General features: G+C 48.9%; 1 protein-coding gene across 2 annotated transcripts in view; it reads left to right on the top strand.

Annotated features, from left to right (window-relative positions):
- The window catches only part of PITRM1 (pitrilysin metallopeptidase 1), a 170,770-nt gene that overhangs the window by 111,109 nt on the left and 40,894 nt on the right, over positions 1-18,767 (top strand). For both annotated transcript variants that reach the window (XM_075315477.1, XM_075315479.1), the window contains exons 16-20: positions 863-992; positions 9,306-9,426; positions 9,568-9,644; positions 11,191-11,356; positions 18,356-18,456. In XM_075315477.1, the coding sequence (XP_075171592.1) occupies positions 863-992; positions 9,306-9,426; positions 9,568-9,644; positions 11,191-11,356; positions 18,356-18,456 (595 nt within the window). The remainder of the gene's footprint in view (positions 1-862; positions 993-9,305; positions 9,427-9,567; positions 9,645-11,190; positions 11,357-18,355; positions 18,457-18,767) is intronic.

Genomic DNA, 18,767 nt, shown 5'->3' with positions numbered 1-18,767 from the left:
CTTCCGGTTCCGTACATCCACTGCGCGCTGACCTGCTCTTGCAGTCCACACAAACAAGCACACACATATATGCCCACCTTACCTTCCATTCCCTCGCCGGCCTCCTGGAACTTGCATGTATCAGGTAACCAAGGTGACCAATGCGGGACCTTCAGCTCCCAGCGCGCTGACGTCAAAGGCAGGAGCAGATTGGCCAGCGCGCTGCTTTTGAGTAGCGCCTGAGAGGAGAAGGTCCTCCCTCGTCGCAAGGCTTGTCGATACACATGCTGTACCTGCGGACTACAAGACCCAGGAGGCCGGCGATTGAACAGAAGGTACACATTATGCTCACCTTACCTTCCGTTCCATCGCTGCCCTCATGGTTCTTGTAGTTCGCCGCTCAAGGATGTGTATCCGGTAACCATCGGCGACAAGGGAGGAACTTCTCCTGTCAGGCGCTACTCAAAGGCAGCACGCTGGCCAATCAGAGGCAAGCGGCTCCTGCCTTTGACGTCAGCGCGCTGGGAGCTGAAGGTCCCGCATCGATCGCCTTGGTTCCCCGATACACAGCCCGTACTGGCGAACTACAAGATCCAGCAGGCCGGCGATGGAACGGAAGGTAAGGTGAGCATCGTGTGTGTGTGTGTGTGTGCGTGTTTGTGCGTGTGTGGAATAACACAATAGGGGACCAGGATGGGAGATTTAACAAGTTGTGGAACGAATTGTCTGCATTGCAATTATTTCCTATGGGAAACCTTGCTCTGCTGAACCAGTAACTTGATTAACAAGCACACTCCCAGAACGGATTGTTCTCGTTAACCAAGGTTCTCTTTAAAACAAAATGATCTGTATTGTTACTACTAAGTAACGTGTTGTGTTTCAGGTGAGGTTCCCGTCCAGTATTGTGCTCAGCCAACTAACGGCATGGTTTATTTCCGAGCAATCTCCAGCCTTAATCCTCTTCCCGAGGAGCTAAAGCCGTATGTGCCTCTGTTCTGCTCTGTAATAACAAAGTAAGTGCCAGGGTTGCACCATTCTGATTGTAATGATATGTGTACTACTAGACTCCAGGAATAGTAGAACAGGTAGACGCTGGAATATCAGGTTTGCAAAGTCATCGTTAAGTGTAGAAAACAGAAGTAATATTTACCCCACCAATCCCCTGCCGCTCTTGTTCTCCACCCCCTGGGTATCCGCTTTACTCTTTCTGCCCCGTTTTGCAAACAAATGACCGCTTAGCTAATCCTGGACCATAGTGTTGGCTTAGAAGCCATTTGCTGTTTGCTGAGAAGGACCAGGTGGGGGAAAAAAACAGTGACAACCAGGAAGTGTCAGAAGAGGAGATCGTTGTGATGTATCAGGGGCAAAAATTCAGGTTTGCGCCCCCTCCTATACACAGCTCAAAGTGAACCTGTCAGGTGCAATATGCACCCAGAACCATGAGCATTTATGAGTGCATATTTCTAATCCCTGCCTAACTGTCCCAGGCTATAGTAGCAAACATGAAGAGATCTTTAGAAAAAGTATTTCTAAAGATCCTTAGGGACTTAGTTCCTGCACTCATTCCGCCGTCTTAGCATGTTAGCACGCACACTGGCCCACAGGGTCGTGCTAACATGCTATTCAATGCTCAGCGTCCACATCGGTGGTGACACGCATGCCTGTGTCCATTGCACTGCTTCAGAATGCTGGACATGGGGTCAGTGCACATGATCATAAGTTCCTGGATTTCCGGTCATGCACATTACACCAGTTTGGAGCCAGGATGCATACACCCGGCTTCATAGTGCACATGACCGGAAGTCCGGGAATCTGAGCCGAAATCAAGTGTCTGGTGTGGTGGCAGCAGGTGAGCACGACCATGCCTCTAATGCTGCACATTCATTAGCATGTTAGCACTCCCCTTTGGGTGTGCTTACATGCTAAGGGGGCCGACTAGCCAAGGGAACTAATGCCCTTGCGACTAGTTCCTGGCCTCATTAGCATATCATAAGCGATCTTTAGAAATACTTTTCTTTGTCGCTCCATTGGGAGACCCAGACAATTGGGTGTATAGCTTCTGCCTCCGGAGGCCACACAAAGTATTACACTGAAAAAGTGTAACTCCTCCCCTCTGCCTATACACCCTCCCGTGGATCACGGGCTCCTCAGTTTTATGCTTTGTGTGGAAGGAGGCACACATCCACTCATGCATTCCCATTTTAGTCAGCAGCAGCTGCTGATTTTATCGGTTGGAAGAAAAGAGGGCCCCCACAGGGCCCCCGGCATGCTCCCTTCTCACCCCACTACGTCGGCGGTGCTGTTAAGGTTGAGGTACCCATTGCGGGAACAGAGGCTGGAGCCACATGCCGTTTTCCTTCACCATCCCTTAGAGGCTCTGGGAGAAGTGGGATCCTGACCGGTCATCCATTTACTGGGACCGGGCTCCCTCCGCAGCCCCTGTGGGAATCTGCCGGACAGGAGTCTATGTATCCTCAGGGACAGGGCCCTGCATCTAAAGGTACTCTGTGTCCCCATGGGGACTGTGCATGGAGCGCTTGTTTCACAGACGCTGCAGCAGCTGCTGGTTTGTGAAGACCGGGACTTCCGCGCCGACCGAGCCTGTTTGTCGGCCGCGGTATTGAATTTAGTCCCCGGCTTCATTGCGGCCTAGTACCATAACTCCCGCCCCCGGGCCTGCCAGTCAGGGGTAAGGGCGGGACGGTCGACCTGACGTCAGCAGTGAGGGCTGGAGCATACTTTGTTTCCTCCCCCCCCCCTCACTGATCACTGTGGGCCCCAGATTCCCGCACTTTACTAGTCGCCGCCCACGGCTCCCTCCTCCCCTGAGAACTCCGGCAGCCATTTTTACACACATTCTGCCGGTGGAGGATTTTCAGGAACGAGCTCTGCAGCTCTGGGAGACCTAAGGCAGGGAATCTGGTGGACACACACTCCGCTTTGGGCGGTCGGTAAGCCACACCGGTCACCCGGTGCTGGTCCCCCTAGGGTGCCGGAGTGTATATATCTATCTATCTATATCTATATCTATATCTATATTATATATAAAATATATATATTCTCTCTGTTCGGCCGAGTTGTTTACTTGTGGCTATATACCCTCAGTGATCACTCTCCTAGGAGACAACAGCATGTCATCCACAAGGAGCAAGGGCGCTAAGGCAAAGGGTTTTTTTTGCAACCTGTACCTCTTGTGGGGCTATGTTACCTGCGGGTTCCACCTACCCTCACTGTGAGCAATGCTCGACCCCTGTTGCACTTGCTCAGCCGGAGCCTCGGTCACTAGTGGGCCCCTCGGCTCAGGCAGACCCTCCTGCTTCCACTGTCCAGGCAGCAGGGACAGAGTTTGCCGTTTTTGCTGAGAAACTCTCTGAGTCGCTTTCACAATCCATGGCTCAGTCTATGGACAAATGGTCTGCCAAGCTACTAGAAGCCTTGCAGTCCAGACCAGTCCTTACACAGGCCCCGGGCACTGTTGGATCATCGCCTCCAGGCCCCTCTCGGTCTGCGCCGCAGCGTGCTTCCGGGGTGGCCCCTAGGTCTCACGTGGAGGACTCCTGCACGGACCACAGTCCCAGACCGGCTAAGCGGGCTCGCTGGGAATCTTCCCCGACTTCCTCACGCTGCTCGGGGTCTCAGCTTGAGGACTCTCTGGAGGACGAGGCGGACGTCGCAGCTCAGGGCTCTGACCCTGACGTTGCCCTCAATCTTGATACACCTGAGGGGGACGCCTTAGTAAATGATCTTATATCGTCCATCAACCAGGTACTAGATCTTTCTCCCCCACCTCCACCTATAGAGGAGTCGGCTTTGCAGCAGGAGAAACACCAATTTAGGTTTCCCAAACGTACACGGAGTGCGTTTTTCGATCACTCTAACTTCAGAGATGCTGTCCAGAAGCACAGAGCATTTCCGGACAAGCGCTTTACTAAGCGCCTTAATGACACACGTTACCCCTTCCCCTCTGACGTAGTTAAGGGTTGGGCTCAATGTCCCAAGGTGGATCCTCCAGTCTCTAGACTGGCGGCTAGATCTGTAGTATCAGTGGCAGATGGCTCATCGCTCAAGGATGCCACTGACAGGCAGATAGAGCTCCTGGTGAAATCCATCTATGAAGCCACAGGCGCGTCTTTTGCCCCGGCCTTTGCAGCCGTGTGGGCACTCCAAGCTATCTCAGCTTGTCTGTCTGAGATTAATGCAGTCACACGTACCTCTGCTCCGCAAGTTGCGTCTTTGACTTCTCAGGCGTCGGCTTTTTCGTCCTACGCCATGAACGCCGTCCTGGACTCTGCTAGCCGTACAGCGGTAGCATCCGCTAATTCGGTGGCAGTCCGCAGGGCCATGTGGCTCCGCGAATGGAAGGCAGACTCTGCTTCCAAGAAGTTCTTAACCGGTTTGCCGTTTTCTGGCGACCGATTGTTTGGCGAACGATTGGATGAAATTATTAAGGAATCCAAGGGAAAGGACTCGTCCTTACCCCAGTCCAAACCGAAGAGACCTCAGCAACGGAAAATACAGCCGAGGTTTCGGTCCTTTCGGCCCTCAGCCAAGTCCCAATCCTCTTCGTCCAACAGGCCAGAGAAAGGCCAGAGGAACTCCTATGCGTGGCGGTCTAAGTCACGCCCCCAAAAAACCGCCGGAGGCGCTGCCTCCAAGGCGGCCTCCTCATGACTTTCGGCCTCCCCGAACCGCATCCTCGGTCGGTGGCAGGCTCTCCCGCTTTTGCGACGCCTGGTGGCCACATGTCCAAGACCGATGGGTGAGAGACATTCTGTCTCACGGTTACAGGATAGAGTTCAGCTCTCGTCCTCCGACTCGTTTCTTCAGAACATCTCCGCCCCCATCTCGGGCCGGCGCACTTTTTCGGGCTGTGGGCGTTCTGAAGACAGAAGGAGTGGTGATTCCCGTTCCCCCTCAGGAACATGGTCACGGCTTCTACTCCAACTTGTTCGTGGTGCCAAAGGAGGACGGATCATTCCGTCCCGTTCTGGACCTCAAACTGCTCAACAGGCATGTGAGCACCAGAAGGTTTCGGATGGAATCTCTCCGCTCGGTCATCGCTTCGATGTCACAAGGAGACTTCCTAGCATCAATCGACATCAAGGATGCTTATCTCCATGTGCCGATCGCACCCGAACATCAACGCTTCCTGCGTTTCGCCATCGGGGACGAACACCTTCAGTTCGTGGCACTGCCTTTCGGCCTGGCGACAGGCCCACGGGTCTTCACCAAGGTCATGGCATCCGTTGTGGCGGTCCTACACTCTCAGGGCCACTCGGTGATCCCTTACTTAGACGATCTCCTAGTCAGGGCACCCTCCCGGGTGGCGTGTCAACACAGCCTGACCGTCGCTCTGGCGACTCTCCAGCAGTTCGGGTGGCTCATCAACTTCCCAAAGTCCAAGTTGACACCGACCCAATCACTGACTTACCTCGGGATGGAGTTTCATACTCAGTCAGCAGTAGTCATGCTACCGCTGGACAAACAGCTTTCGCTGCAGACAGGGGTGCAATCTCTTCTTCGGGGTCAGTCACACCCCTTAAGGCGCCTCATGCACTTCCTGGGGAAGATGGTGGCAGCAATGGAGGCAGTGCCCTTCGCGCAGTTCCATCTGCGCCCACTCCAATGGGACATTCTCCGCAAATGGGACAGGAGGTCGACGTCCCTCGACAGGAACGTCTCTCTTTCCCTTGCAGCCAAAACCTCTCTTCAGTGGTGGCTTCTTCCCACTTCTCTATCGCAGGGAAAATCCTTCCTGCCCCCATCCTGGGCTGTGGTCACGACGGACGCGAGCCTGTCAGGGTGGGGAGCGGTTTTTCTCCACCACAGGGCTCAGGGAACCTGGACTCCGATAGTCTTCCCTTCAGATCAATGTTCTGGAGATAAGGGCAGTGTATCTAGCCCTATTGGCTTTCCATCGGTGGCTGGAGGGCAGGCAGATCCGCATACAGTCGGACAACGCCACGGCGGTCGCGTACATCAACCACCAGGGCGGCACGCGCAGCCGTCAAGCCTTCCAGGAAGTCCGGCGGATTCTGCTGTGGGCGGAAGCCACAGCCTCCACCATCTCCGCAGTTCACATCCCGGGCGTAGAAAACTGGGAAGCAGATTTTCTCAGTCGTCAGGGCATGGATGCGGGGGAATGGTCTCTTCACCCAGACGTGTTTCGAGAGATCTGTCGCCGCTGGGGAACGCCGGACGTCGATCTCATGGCGTCACGGCACAACAACAAGGTCCCGGCCTTCATGGCACGGTCTCAAGATCACAGACCTCTGGCGGCGGACGCGTTAGTTCAGGATTGGTCGCAGTTTCGACTCCCTTATGTGTTTCCTCCTCTGGCGATGTTGCCCAGAGTGTTACGCAAGATCAGATCCGACTGTCGTCGCGCCATTCTCGTCGCTCCAGATTGGCCGAGGCGGTCGTGGTACCCGGATCTGTGGTATCTCACGGTGGGTCAGCCGTGGGCGCTTCCAGACCGCACAGACCTGCTGTCACAAGGGCCGTTTTTCCATCTGAATTCTGCGGCCCTCAACCTGACTGTGTGGCCATTGAGTCCTGGCTCCTAGCGTCGTCGGGGTTATCTCAGGATGTCATTGCCACTATGAGACAGGCCAGGAAACCAACGTCCGCCAAGATCTATTACAGGTCATGGCGGATCTTCTTGTCCTGGTGCTCTGATAAGGGTTTTACTCCCTGGCCTTTTGCCTTACCCATTTTTCTTTCATTCCTTCAATCCGGAATGGACAAGGGTTTGTCACTCGGCTCTCTCAAGGGACAAGTATCGGCGCTCTCAGTATTTTTTTCAAAAGCGCCTGGCAAGGCTTCCGCAGGTCCGCACGTTCCTGCAGGGAGTTTGCCACATAGTTCCACCCTACAAGCGTCCGCTGGAACCCTGGGACCTTAACAGGGTGCTAATGGCTCTTCAAAAACCACCTTTCGAGCCGCTGAGGGATGTCTCTTTATCACGTCTTTCGCAGAAGGTGGCATTTCTTGTGGCAATTACCTCACTCCGAAGAGTGTCGGAGCTTGTAGCACTGTCATGCAAATCCCCTTTCCTGGTTTTTCACCAGGATAAGGTGGTTCTGCGTCCTGTCCCGGAGTTTCTCCCTAAGGTGGTATCTCCTTTTCATCTCAATCAGGATATCTCCTTACCGTCATTTTGCCCTCATCCAGTTCACCAGTGTGAAAAGGATTTGCAATCATTAGATCTAGTGAGAGCACTCCGGCCCTACGTGTCTCGCACGGCGCCCCTGCGCCGTTCAGATGCGCTCTTTGTCCTGGTCGCTGGCCAGCGTAAGAGTTCGCGGGCTTCCAAGTCAACTTTGGCTCGGTGGATCAAGGAACCGATTCTTGAAGCCTACCGTTCTTTGGGGCTTCCTCTTCCTTCGGGGCTGAAAGCCCATTCTACCAGAGCCGTGGGTGCGTCCTGGGCAGTGCGGCACCGGGCTACGGCTCAGCAGGTGTGTCAGGCAGCTACATGGTCTAGTCTACACACCTTCACGAAACACTATCAAGTGCATACCTATGCTTCGGCAGATGCCAGTCTAGGTAGGCGAGTCCTTCAGGCGGCGGTTGCCCACCTGTAGGAAGGGGTCGTTTTCGGCTCTCTTTTATTGAGGTATTCTTTTACCCACCCAGGGACTGCTTTTGGACGTCCCAATTGTCTGGGTCTCCCAATGGAGCGACAAAGAAGGGAATTTTGTTTACTTACCGTAAATTCCTTTTCTTCTAGCTCCTATTGGGAGACCCAGCACCCGCCCCTGTTCCCTTCGGGCTGGTTGTTCTTTTGTGTACACATGTTGTTCATGTTGAATTGTTCTTTTGGTTATGGTTTCAGTTCTCCGAACATCCTTCGGATTGAATTTACCCCAGACCAATTTATAAGTTTCCTCCTTCCTGCTTTTGCACCAAAACTGAGGAGCCCGTGATCCACGGGAGGGTGTATAGGCGGAGGGGAGGGGTTACACTTTTTCAGTGTAATACTTTGTGTGGCCTCCGGAGGCAGAAGCTATACACCCAATTGTCTGGGTCTCCCAATAGGAGCTAGAAGAAAAGGAATTTACGGTAAGTAAACAAAATTCCCTTCTTCCTAAAGATCTCTTTTTCTATGCTACTATAGGCTGGGACAGTTAGGCAGGGATTAGAAATATGCACCTAGAACCAATCGTGGTTCTGGGTGCATATTGCATCTGACAGGTTCCCTTTATGTGGTTTGAGTAGTCATGTAAAAACTCATGCGATTTGCACGCTTAGCCATATGCCGACTAGCTGCTCTTCCTAATTCTCTCAAAGTTCCATGAAAAATTTTTGCCCCTGCACTGCCAATGAAGAGCATCTATTCGGCATGTGACCGTAAGTATGAAAACACACCAGTGGTCATGTGATAACTACTGCAATTGGCAAACAGAGCCTAATCCTGACAGTGAGTATATTAAACGCTGTTATGACAGGGCATGCTACAGGGCTTAATTTAATAATGAACATAAATACAGATGTAGTAACCCTTAACTTGTCAGATGGCAATATAATTTATAAACATAGCACTGTTGTTTTCTGACAAGTTATTGATTGCTACATGTGTACAAGATCAGAATCAATAACAGTACATGAATACATCACCAAAACCACCGTCAGTACAGGAATATGCCATACTGCACCTCCTAGATAGGCCTCTGCTTGTATTTCCTGGCTTGCCTTTAATACTCATTAGAGACTGTGTATGTTTAACAATGATCTGGCCATCTTTCTCATGGTTTGTTGACTACTTAATAATTATTGAGCCCTTGCTGTAATAAATATCCACTCTCCAAGCACTGAGTTATTGACGGGCCTGTGATAGATTTATAATTCTACACCCCAGCCAATCAGAGAGAGGGAAATCTGCAGGAGGAGGTAGAGGGCAGAAGCCTGAGCCAATGATGATGGGATGGGTGTGTCTCAGACTACCTCAGCCCCCTGTAGTCACAGCTCTGCCCTAATAAAGCGGAGCTTAAAAAGCGCCAAGGATAAAGGAGGGGAATAAATAGTGGTTTCTCGCTCCAGTTGGGACTGACATTTTTATATAACCTCTGAGCTCGTGATTAAACAGTTGCTTTAAGGGGTTTTCCTCGGATTTAAGTGTTTTTGCCTCCTTTATAATATCTGTAGTGGTCTTCCATAGAAAAGCAAGATCATAATTTAGAATTTGGTGAATGACCTGAGCAGCTCTGCTACATCTGCATGTGTCACATAAATTACTTTTTTTTTTTCTTGTGATGATAGCACAGCTCTCTGTAATGTACCTTATTTTTAGTAACTTTCCTACTGATGTGCTTTGCTTTCTGCAGGTTGGGCTGCGGGGTTTATAACTACCGAGAACAAGCACAACAGATGGAGCTGACGACAGGAGGGCTGTCCGTCTGTCCGCACATTGTAACGGATGACTCTAACATGGACACTTATGAACAGGTGACAGGGACTTTCCTTAATTTACAACATTTTTCTTCAAACCCTGCCTATCATCAGCTATCCTTTCTCCTGCCTAACAAATGGAAACAAAGCTTTGACCTTTCCATGTTATTGATCTGTTATGTGGTTTTATTCCACCAGGGGGTGCTGTTTTCATCTCTCTGCTTGGACAGGAATATGCCGGACATGATGCACCTATGGAGTGAAATATTTAACAGGTATTTACTCCTTTATTGCTTTTTGCTTTTTGATTGTTAGCGGTGTTTCTAGAATATTAGATATGGTGTTTGCAGAGCAGTAATTAATCCCAGAGAGTGTGTGTGTGTGTATATATGTCTGTGTGTGTGTATATGTATATGTATATATATGTATATATATGTATATGTATATGTATATGTATATATATATATATATATATATATATATATATATGTATATATATAAATGTATATGTATATATATAAATGTAGATGTATATATATAAATGTATATGTGTGTGTATATATATATATATATAAATATATATGTATATATATAAATATATATGTATATATATAAATATATATGTATATATATATATAAATATATATGTATATATATATAAATATATATGTGTATATATATATATATATAATATATGTATATATATATATAATATATGTATGTATCTCTGTGTATATATATATATGTCTGTGTGTGTGTGTGTGTGTGTGTGTGTGTGTGTGTATATATATATATGTATATATACATATATAATATATGTGTGTGTGTGTATATATGTGTATATGTGTATATATATATATGTATATATGTATATATATATATATGTGTGTGTGTGTGTGTGTATATATATATATGTGTGTATATTATATATATATATATATATATATATATATATATATATATATATATATATATATATATATATATATGTATATATATGTCTATCTATATATATATATATATATATATATATATATATATATATACACACACTATAATATATATATATAATATATATATATATATATATATATATAATATAGTGTGTGTATATATATAGACATATATATATATAGCGTGTGTATATATATAGATAGACATATATATATATATATATATATATATATATATGTATATATATGTCTATCTATATATATATATACATATATATATATATATACACACACTATAATATATATATATATATATATATATATATATATATATATATATATATATATATATATATATAATATATATAATATAGTGTGTGTATATATATAGACATATATATATATATATATATATATATATATATATATAGCGTGTGTATATATATAGATAGACATATATATATATATATATATATATATATATATATATATATATATATATATATATATATATATATATATATATATATATATATATATATATATATATATATATATATATATATATATATATATATATATAATATATAATATAGTGTGTGTATATAGATAGATAGACAGACAGACAGACAGACAGACAGACAGACACATATCTCTGTCTGTGTATATATGTGTCTGTGTGTGTATATATGTGTGTATGTATATATATATTATATATATATATAATATTGTGTGTGTATACACTTATTTCTTCTCTATATTACTCTATTCTCTTTCTTTACATTCAGTTGATTCCGATCATTATTTATTATTTTGTCACTGGACCATGTAAACTGTTCTAGATAATGACTAGTTCATTTTCCCTTAGCCCCCGTTTTGATGATGAGGAGCGACTCCGAGTGTTAGTGCGGATGAGCGCACAGGAGATGTCTAATGGCATCCCCGATTCTGGCCATAGTTATGCTGCTATACGAGCAAGTCGCACATTGACACCTGCTGGAGAAGTTCAGGAGCTTTTCAATGGGATGGATCAGGTAATGAAATCCAACACTGGCAAAGTCCTTAAAGAGAATGTGTCAGCAGGTATGTGCTATGTAAGCTAAAGACAGCATACTGAAAGGGTTAAAAAATAGACTTCAGGGATGCCTGTCTTCTGATCTGTTGTTTATTTGCTATGTTTGTGTAACCAACTGGACAATATCATGGCGTAGGACAGTTTGGTACATCCCCTCCTCTGAAACTTCACTGTCTTTGTACTCTCTGTGAGCCTGATGTGAGCAGCAAGCTTTCTCAGCTCTGCTTAAATCTAAAAATTATCATTGCATCAGTACAGCTGCACCCAGTAATCTAAGTGATACATCGTTGGATTAAAGGGGTGGTTCACCCATATTATTTGCTATATCGATATTTATGTTGAGAAACAATGTGTCTCTCAAATACCTTATGTTGGCAATAGTGCCTGTGAGAGGCACTATTGCGGACCACTTTTCACCTTGCCTGACCCCCGGACTCCGTGACCTCGGGGATCCGGTGATGTTACGTCAAGTTCCTGTTGACCTGACATCACCACAGTATCTTTGCTGTGAGGGAGGAGGGAGCTGATGGGCTGTGCTGAGTGGTGAAACATCGCCCACAGCCCATCACTCATGGACAGTGCAGCTGGCCTCAGTGTCCGTGGGTGATGGGCTGTGGGCGATGTTTCACACTCATCACAACCCGGCATGTCAGCTCCCTGCTCCCTTCTCCCTCACAGCAGAGCGCTGCAAGCAGGAGACACACTGGGCTGTGACGAGTGGCGAAACACCGCCCATAGCCCACTCACTCAGATACTGGGGCCAGCCGCGGTGATGTCAGGTCAACAGGAAGTTGACGTGACGTCACCGGATCCCTGCGGTTACGGAGCCCGTGGATCAGGGGAGGGGAACGGGTCCGCAATAGCGCCTCTCACAGGTACTATTGCCAACATAAGGTATTTGAGAGAAATATTGTTTCTCAACATAATTTTGATCTAGCAAATAATAAATATGGGTGAAGCACCCTTTTAAGAATCTCTTTGCCTATATCAATGTTGCTCTCCGATGAGGTCGCAAAAATCTGCTGACAGATTCCCTTTAAACCAACCTTTCCTTGTATGCTAATTTTTGTGCAAAAAATTGATGTTTCTCTGACCCTTCATTGGGGGACACAGGACCAAGGGACCATGGGTGTTATGCTGCCTATCCATAGGAGGACACTAAGTAGATGCAAAAGCATAGCTCCTCCTCTGCAGTATACACCCCCTGGCCGGGCCAGGCAACCTCAGTTTTAGCTTAGTGTCTGTAGGAGGCACTTCCTTTCAAGGTTTGTTATTTTTTGAGGGCGACTGTTTCCTTTTGGGACCGATCTCCCACTACCATCAACGGGCGGAAACGTGGAGTGTCGCCTCCACGTACCCCCTCCTGCGACGCTGGATCCTGGGCTAGATGACTGGTTCCACAGACACCGATTTTCCAAAGCCCAGGGTAGAGGCCTGTGCCCCTATAGCCCAATTCCTCAGCCCCTCTTTGCAGGCTCTGAGTTGAATATGGCACCGGTGTGACCGGACACAGCAAGCTGACTCTGCTATTTTCACTGCCTGGACGGAAGCAGTGTTTTAAGGTGAGATCCCCCCCTGACTGGTTTCCCAGACAAAGAGAGAAAAGACGCTACAGGGACGGCTCCCAGGACATTTACAGTATTTATTATGAGAAAGTCCCTTGTGCTGAGTGCAGGGAGGAGAGCCCCAAGGATCCTGCACACACGGTGTTAACTTTTCTCTAGCTTGCTGGCTGGAGGAGGAGGGGGGGGGGGGGAAGTCACTCCTGTTTGCAGAAAGTCCTGCAGATAATTTTCCGGTGGCAGGGGGAGGGCCCAGGGTTCACGGACTCACGCTGTTTATTTGCTCTGTTTATTTGTTCTAGCAGAAAAGCCGGCTGATAACCACCAGTGACAAGCTGTGTGCTGACTGGAGGGAAAGGGAGGTAAACTATCAGAAGCTCCTTTCCCCCCATTTTTTACTACCCACAGCGGGGGGGGGGGGGGGGCACACTGACTTCATCTTCGCGCTCTTTTAGCGCTACCCCCCCCAGCCGCAATAAGCCCCGCCCCCCCAGGAAAGCGTGCGAAGATCTCCATAGAGCTTAATCCTTCCTGAGGACAGGGCCATCGGCTGATTCTGGTGAGGTGCTTGCTTCACTTGTAGCCCTGCTGAGCATTGCTCCCCCTCCTGGCATACTCCTATTAGGAACATGCAGAATTCTAAGGGCACTAAGAGTGCTAAGGCCCACATAGTCTATTATTCAGCCTGCACTGCCTGCCACACTGAGCTACCACGTAAACACACCTCTTCTCTCTGTGAGTCCTGTGCCCCTATAGCCCCCCAAGACCCCCCTGCCGCCGTCAGCCCAGAGCCTAGGGCTTCCAGCCCACCGGAATGGGCACAGTTTCTGTCCCACTACATGGGAAAAACTGTCACAGAACCTGGTGCTGGCTATGCAATGTCGTCTTCCACACCCTTCTGGGTCCCTGGACGGAACGCAGCCTGAGGATACCCCTATGGATGATCCTTCTGAGGTAATCCGGGCACATGCTTCACCGGTTGCAGGGATCAGGAAAAGAGCACACGGGCGGGTGTCTCCAGCGGGCTCTCCCTCGGGAGCACACAGGGCAGGCTCTCCCAGACGCTCCACGGCTTCTGAAGAGCTGGAGGATGGAGAATGCTGTTTATACCAAGAGGATTCCTTGGTTTCAGCCTCCCCAGATGATCAAACTCCAATAGACTCCCTTATAGCAGAAATCAACCAAACTCTGCATGTGGATGATCTCCCATCCACTACCACTGACCATGCAGTCTCCTTTAAGAGGGCAAGGAAACCCCAAAAGGTTTTCGCTGATCACCCAGAGTTTCAGGATATCCTCACAAAGCAAAGGGAGAAGCCTGACAGGCGCTTCGGTAACCGAAAACTCATGGAGTCCCGGTACCTTTTTGCCTCACCTGCCCCTAAGGGCTGGGCCGATCCGCCCTCGGTCGACCCCCCCCGGTCTCCCGCCCTACCACAAAGACGCTCCTGTCTTTACCCGATGGTTCCTCCATCAAGGACCCGACAGACAGGTGGAGCACCTCGCCCACTCTGCTTTTGAGGCTGCGGGTTCTTCCCTCTCGCCCTCCTTTGCCGCTGTGTGGGTCGCAAAGACTCTCGGTCTGGGCAGAATCCCTTAACACTTCGCTTGAGGAATCCCAGTTCACTCATACCTTCACAGAGGTAACAGCTCAAATTGCCGCTGCGGCAGAGTACCTCATGCAGGCCTCCATGGACGCTGCTACCTGCGCAGCGTTTGCCGCCTCAAATACCATAGCCATCCGTAGAGCTCTCTGGCTCCGACAATGGCGAGCGGACTCTGCCTCCAAGAAGTCTCTCACGGGCCTTCCCTTTTTTCCAGACCGATTGTTTGGCGAACGTCTGGACAAGCTCATTTCTGACGCCACGGGAGGAAAGAGTACCTCCCTACCCCAGCTGAAGTCCAGGACGTCCTTCACCAGACGTCCACAGTCCTCGTTCCGCTCCTTCGGAACTCATTGGTTGGTCGACATCCCGTGCTGTCCCCGCCACCAGCCGCGGACTACGCAGGGACCGACCTTCTCAGCTCTCCCCGAAACCCTCTACATCATGGGAGCCTAGACCGAAACAGTCCAGGACTAGGGAGACTCGGCCACGACGGTTTTTCCCCTCATGACTCCTTCGGCGCCCCGGAAGACACACTCATTGTAGGAGGTCGACTGCGGCTCTTTCATCACATCTGGACTGCTGCCTCAGACGACAAATGGGTCTGAGACCTTGTGTCTTCCGGTTACCACATAGAATTTCGGACCCGACCCCCGAGTTGGTTCTTTCTCTCAAACCCCCCAAAGACTTGAAAACGACGCAAAGCTTTTTTTCTCAGCAATCTACTCGCTCCAAACAGCAGGAGTGATAATGCCTGTTCCAGACGACGAGAAGTTCGGGGGTTTTTATTCCAACCTCTTTGTGGTCCCCAAAAAGGATGGGTCAATTCGACCCATCCTGGACCTCAAACACCTGAACAAACATGTGCACGTACGGAGATTCAGAATGGAGTCCCTAAGGTCCATTATTGCATCCATGGTCGAAGGGGAATTCCTCGCCTCCATAGACATCAAGGACATGTACCTGCACATACACATCGCCCCAGATCACCAAAGGGACACCCTATCCTGCTTAGGGTGGCTAGTGAATCTGGTCAAATCATCCCCGATCCCATCACGATCCATCACCTTCCTGGGCATGTCCCTGGACACCCGTCGGGCTTGATCCTTCTCCCTCAGGACAAGGCGATCGCTCTTCAACGAGCGATACGCTGCCTTCTACGTCCTCCGCCTCGCTCCATTCGATTCAGCATGAAGGTGCTCGGCAGGATGGTGACCCTTTTGCTCAACTGCACCTCCGCCCACTGCAACTACTCCTTCTAGCAGCCTAGGACAAGACCCCCTTCTCCCTGGACAGACATCTTCACCTGACTCCTTCAGTCAGGTACGCACTCCGCTGGTGGCTTCGGTCATCATCCCTATCGAAGGGGAGATCTTTTCTCCCAGTGAACTGGCTGGTCCTGACCACGGACGCCAGCCTCCTAGGCTGGGGAGCAGTGTACCGGCACCACACTGCTCAAGGACATTGGACGCCCCAGGAGTCTTTCCTACCCATAAACATCCTGGAACTCCACGCAATCTTCCTCGCGCTCAGAGCGTTCTGTCCTCTGCTAGCGGGTCGTCCGATTCGAGTCCAGTCGGACAATGCGACAGCTGTAGCCTATATCAATCGGCAGGGGGGCACCCGCAGCAAAGCGGTTTATCTCGAGGCCCACAAGATCCTCAGCTGGGTCGAATTGTCGGGATCAGTGATCTCAGCGGTACACATACCGGGGGTAGAGAACTGGGCAGCAGACTTTCTAAGTCGCCAAGGCCTGGCCGGTTGAGAATGGTCTTTCCCCACAGGTGTTTCTACACATCTACACTCTCTAGGGCACACCAGATGTGGACCTAATGGCCTCAAGGTTGAATGCAAAGGTACCCGCATTCATAGCCAGGTCACGCGACCCGCAGTCCATCGGCGCGGATGCTCTAGTCTGCTCCTGGCAACACTTCCGCCTGCCTTACATATTTCCACCTCTACCCCTGCTGCCACGGGTAATCAGGAAGATCAAGGCAGAGGGAGTCCCGGTGATACTGATAGCACCGGACTGGCCCAGGCGCGCCTGGTACGCCAAATTAGTACAAATGCTCACAGACGCACGCACCGTGGCGCCTTCCAGACATCCCAGACTTGCTAACCCGTGGACCCATGTTTCATCAGAACTCCAGAGCCCTGAAGCTGATGGCATGGCCATTGAGACCTGGGTACTAACAAGAGCGGGATTCTCCCCCGCGGTTATTTCCACCATGATCAGCGCCCGAAAGCCTGCTTCATCCCGTATTTACCGCTGTACGTTGAAAATCTTCCTTTCATGGTGCAAGGAAACTAACGTCCAGCCTATGCCTCTGGCCATCCCCAGAATTATCGACTTTCTACAGTCTGGCTTGCAAGCGGGGTTGGCTCTCAGTTCCCTTTAAAGGGCAGGTCTCAGCGCTCTCAATCTTCTACAAATGCCGCCTGGCTCAAAAACCGCAAGTCAAGACCTTCCTCCAGGGCGTTTCCCATCTAGTTCCCCCGTACAAACGGCCGCTGGAACCATGGGACCTCAACCTCGTTCTGGACGGTCTCCAGAGGTCTCCCTTTGAACCCCTCAAGGAATCCTCCCTTGCTCTTTTGTCCTGGAAGGTAACATTCCTGGTGGCAATTACGTCCATCAGACAGGTTTCGGAGCTAGCAGCACTCTTGCTGCGAGCCTTTTTCTGATCTTTCACCAGGACAAGGTGGTTCTGCGCCCCCTTCCGGATTTCCTTCCAAAGGTTCTTACCCCGTTTCATTTGAACGAGGACATTGTTCTGCCTTCCTTTTGTCCACACCCGGTTCATAGGGTGGAAAGGTCTCTGCATTCGTTAGACCTCGTCAGAGCTCTCAGATATTACATATCCAGGATAGCCCCCTTTAGGAAAACGGACTCTTTGTTCGTCATTCCTGAGGGGCCTAAGAAGGGACAGGCAGCTTCAAAGGCGACTCTGGCTAGCTGGATTCGCTCTGCGATCCAGGAAGTCTACCGCTTGCAACTCAAGCCCATTCCTAGTGGGCTGCGTGCTCATTCCACGCGAGCAGTTGGCGCTTCGTGGGCCATTCGGCATCAGGCTTCAGTGGAACAGGTGTGTAAGGCTGCACCTGGTCTAGCCTACATACGTTTTCAAAGCATTAAAGAGTCCATACCCAGGTTTCAACTGAGGCAAATCTGGGTAGGAAAATTCTGCAAACGGCAGTAGAGCACCTCTCTCAGTAGGCGCTCCAGGCTGTCTGGGACTGGTTCCTAGTCCTTGGGTTGTGTTGTCGTCTTTTATTTTTCCCACCCATGGACTGCTCTAGGATGTCCCATGGTCCTGTGTTCCCCCAATGAGGCTTCAGAGAAAAACGGATTTTTGTGTACTCACCGTCAAATTGTTTTCTCTTAGCCATCATTGGGGGACACAGCACTCGCCCTGTTGCCCTGTTGGGCCTTGGTTCTCTCAGTACCTTATTTGGTTATGACTCTTCTTTTCTCATGTTCCTCTGTTGAGACGTTTTTACTGTTTTTTTTTTTTTTTTCTCCTCCTACTGCTTGTGTACTAAAGCTGATGTTGCCTGGCCCGGCCAGGGGGTGTATACTGCTGGTGAGGAGCTATGCTTTTGCATCTACTTAGTGTCCTCCTATGGATAGGCAGCATAACACCCATGGTCCCTTGGTCCTGTGTCCCCCAATGATGGCTAAGAGAAAACTATTTTACGGTGAGTACACAAAAATCCGTTTATTCTTAATCACTTTTCTTGATTTCTGACTTCCTGTTGGCACATTTATAATTTTCAATATCTTTACCATAGATCAAAACGATGAAAAGGATTGCCGAAATGTCTGATTTGAGCCCATTACTCCGGAAGATGTCACGTATAAGGAAATTCTTACTACTGAGTGACAGCATAAGGTAAAGATCTGCGCTACGTAGTGTGGATAGAAAGTGGTCTCAGGATATTCATTAACAAAATGAAGGGTCTGCAACTGCACGGCAGCTATTTTGAAACTAGAACTGGGGAACATAAATAAAAATTGTAAAGACTAAATCACATAAACCTTCTAAGGCTATGTTCACATACAGCGGTTTTGTTTTTGCCACTTTATGTGAAATTAAAAGCTGCTTTATACATTACCAACAAAGCTATGGAATTTCAGAAATCTCATGCACACACTTGTGGGATATTTCTTTATCGTTCCTTATGGGAGACCCAAACCATGGGT

The sequence above is a fragment of the Anomaloglossus baeobatrachus genome, chromosome 6 (genome assembly GCF_048569485.1).
Source record: "Anomaloglossus baeobatrachus isolate aAnoBae1 chromosome 6, aAnoBae1.hap1, whole genome shotgun sequence".
NCBI lineage: Eukaryota > Metazoa > Chordata > Amphibia > Anura > Aromobatidae > Anomaloglossus > Anomaloglossus baeobatrachus.
The sequence above is the reverse complement of the archived record's forward strand: the minus strand, read 5'-3'. Positions and strand labels throughout refer to the sequence as shown.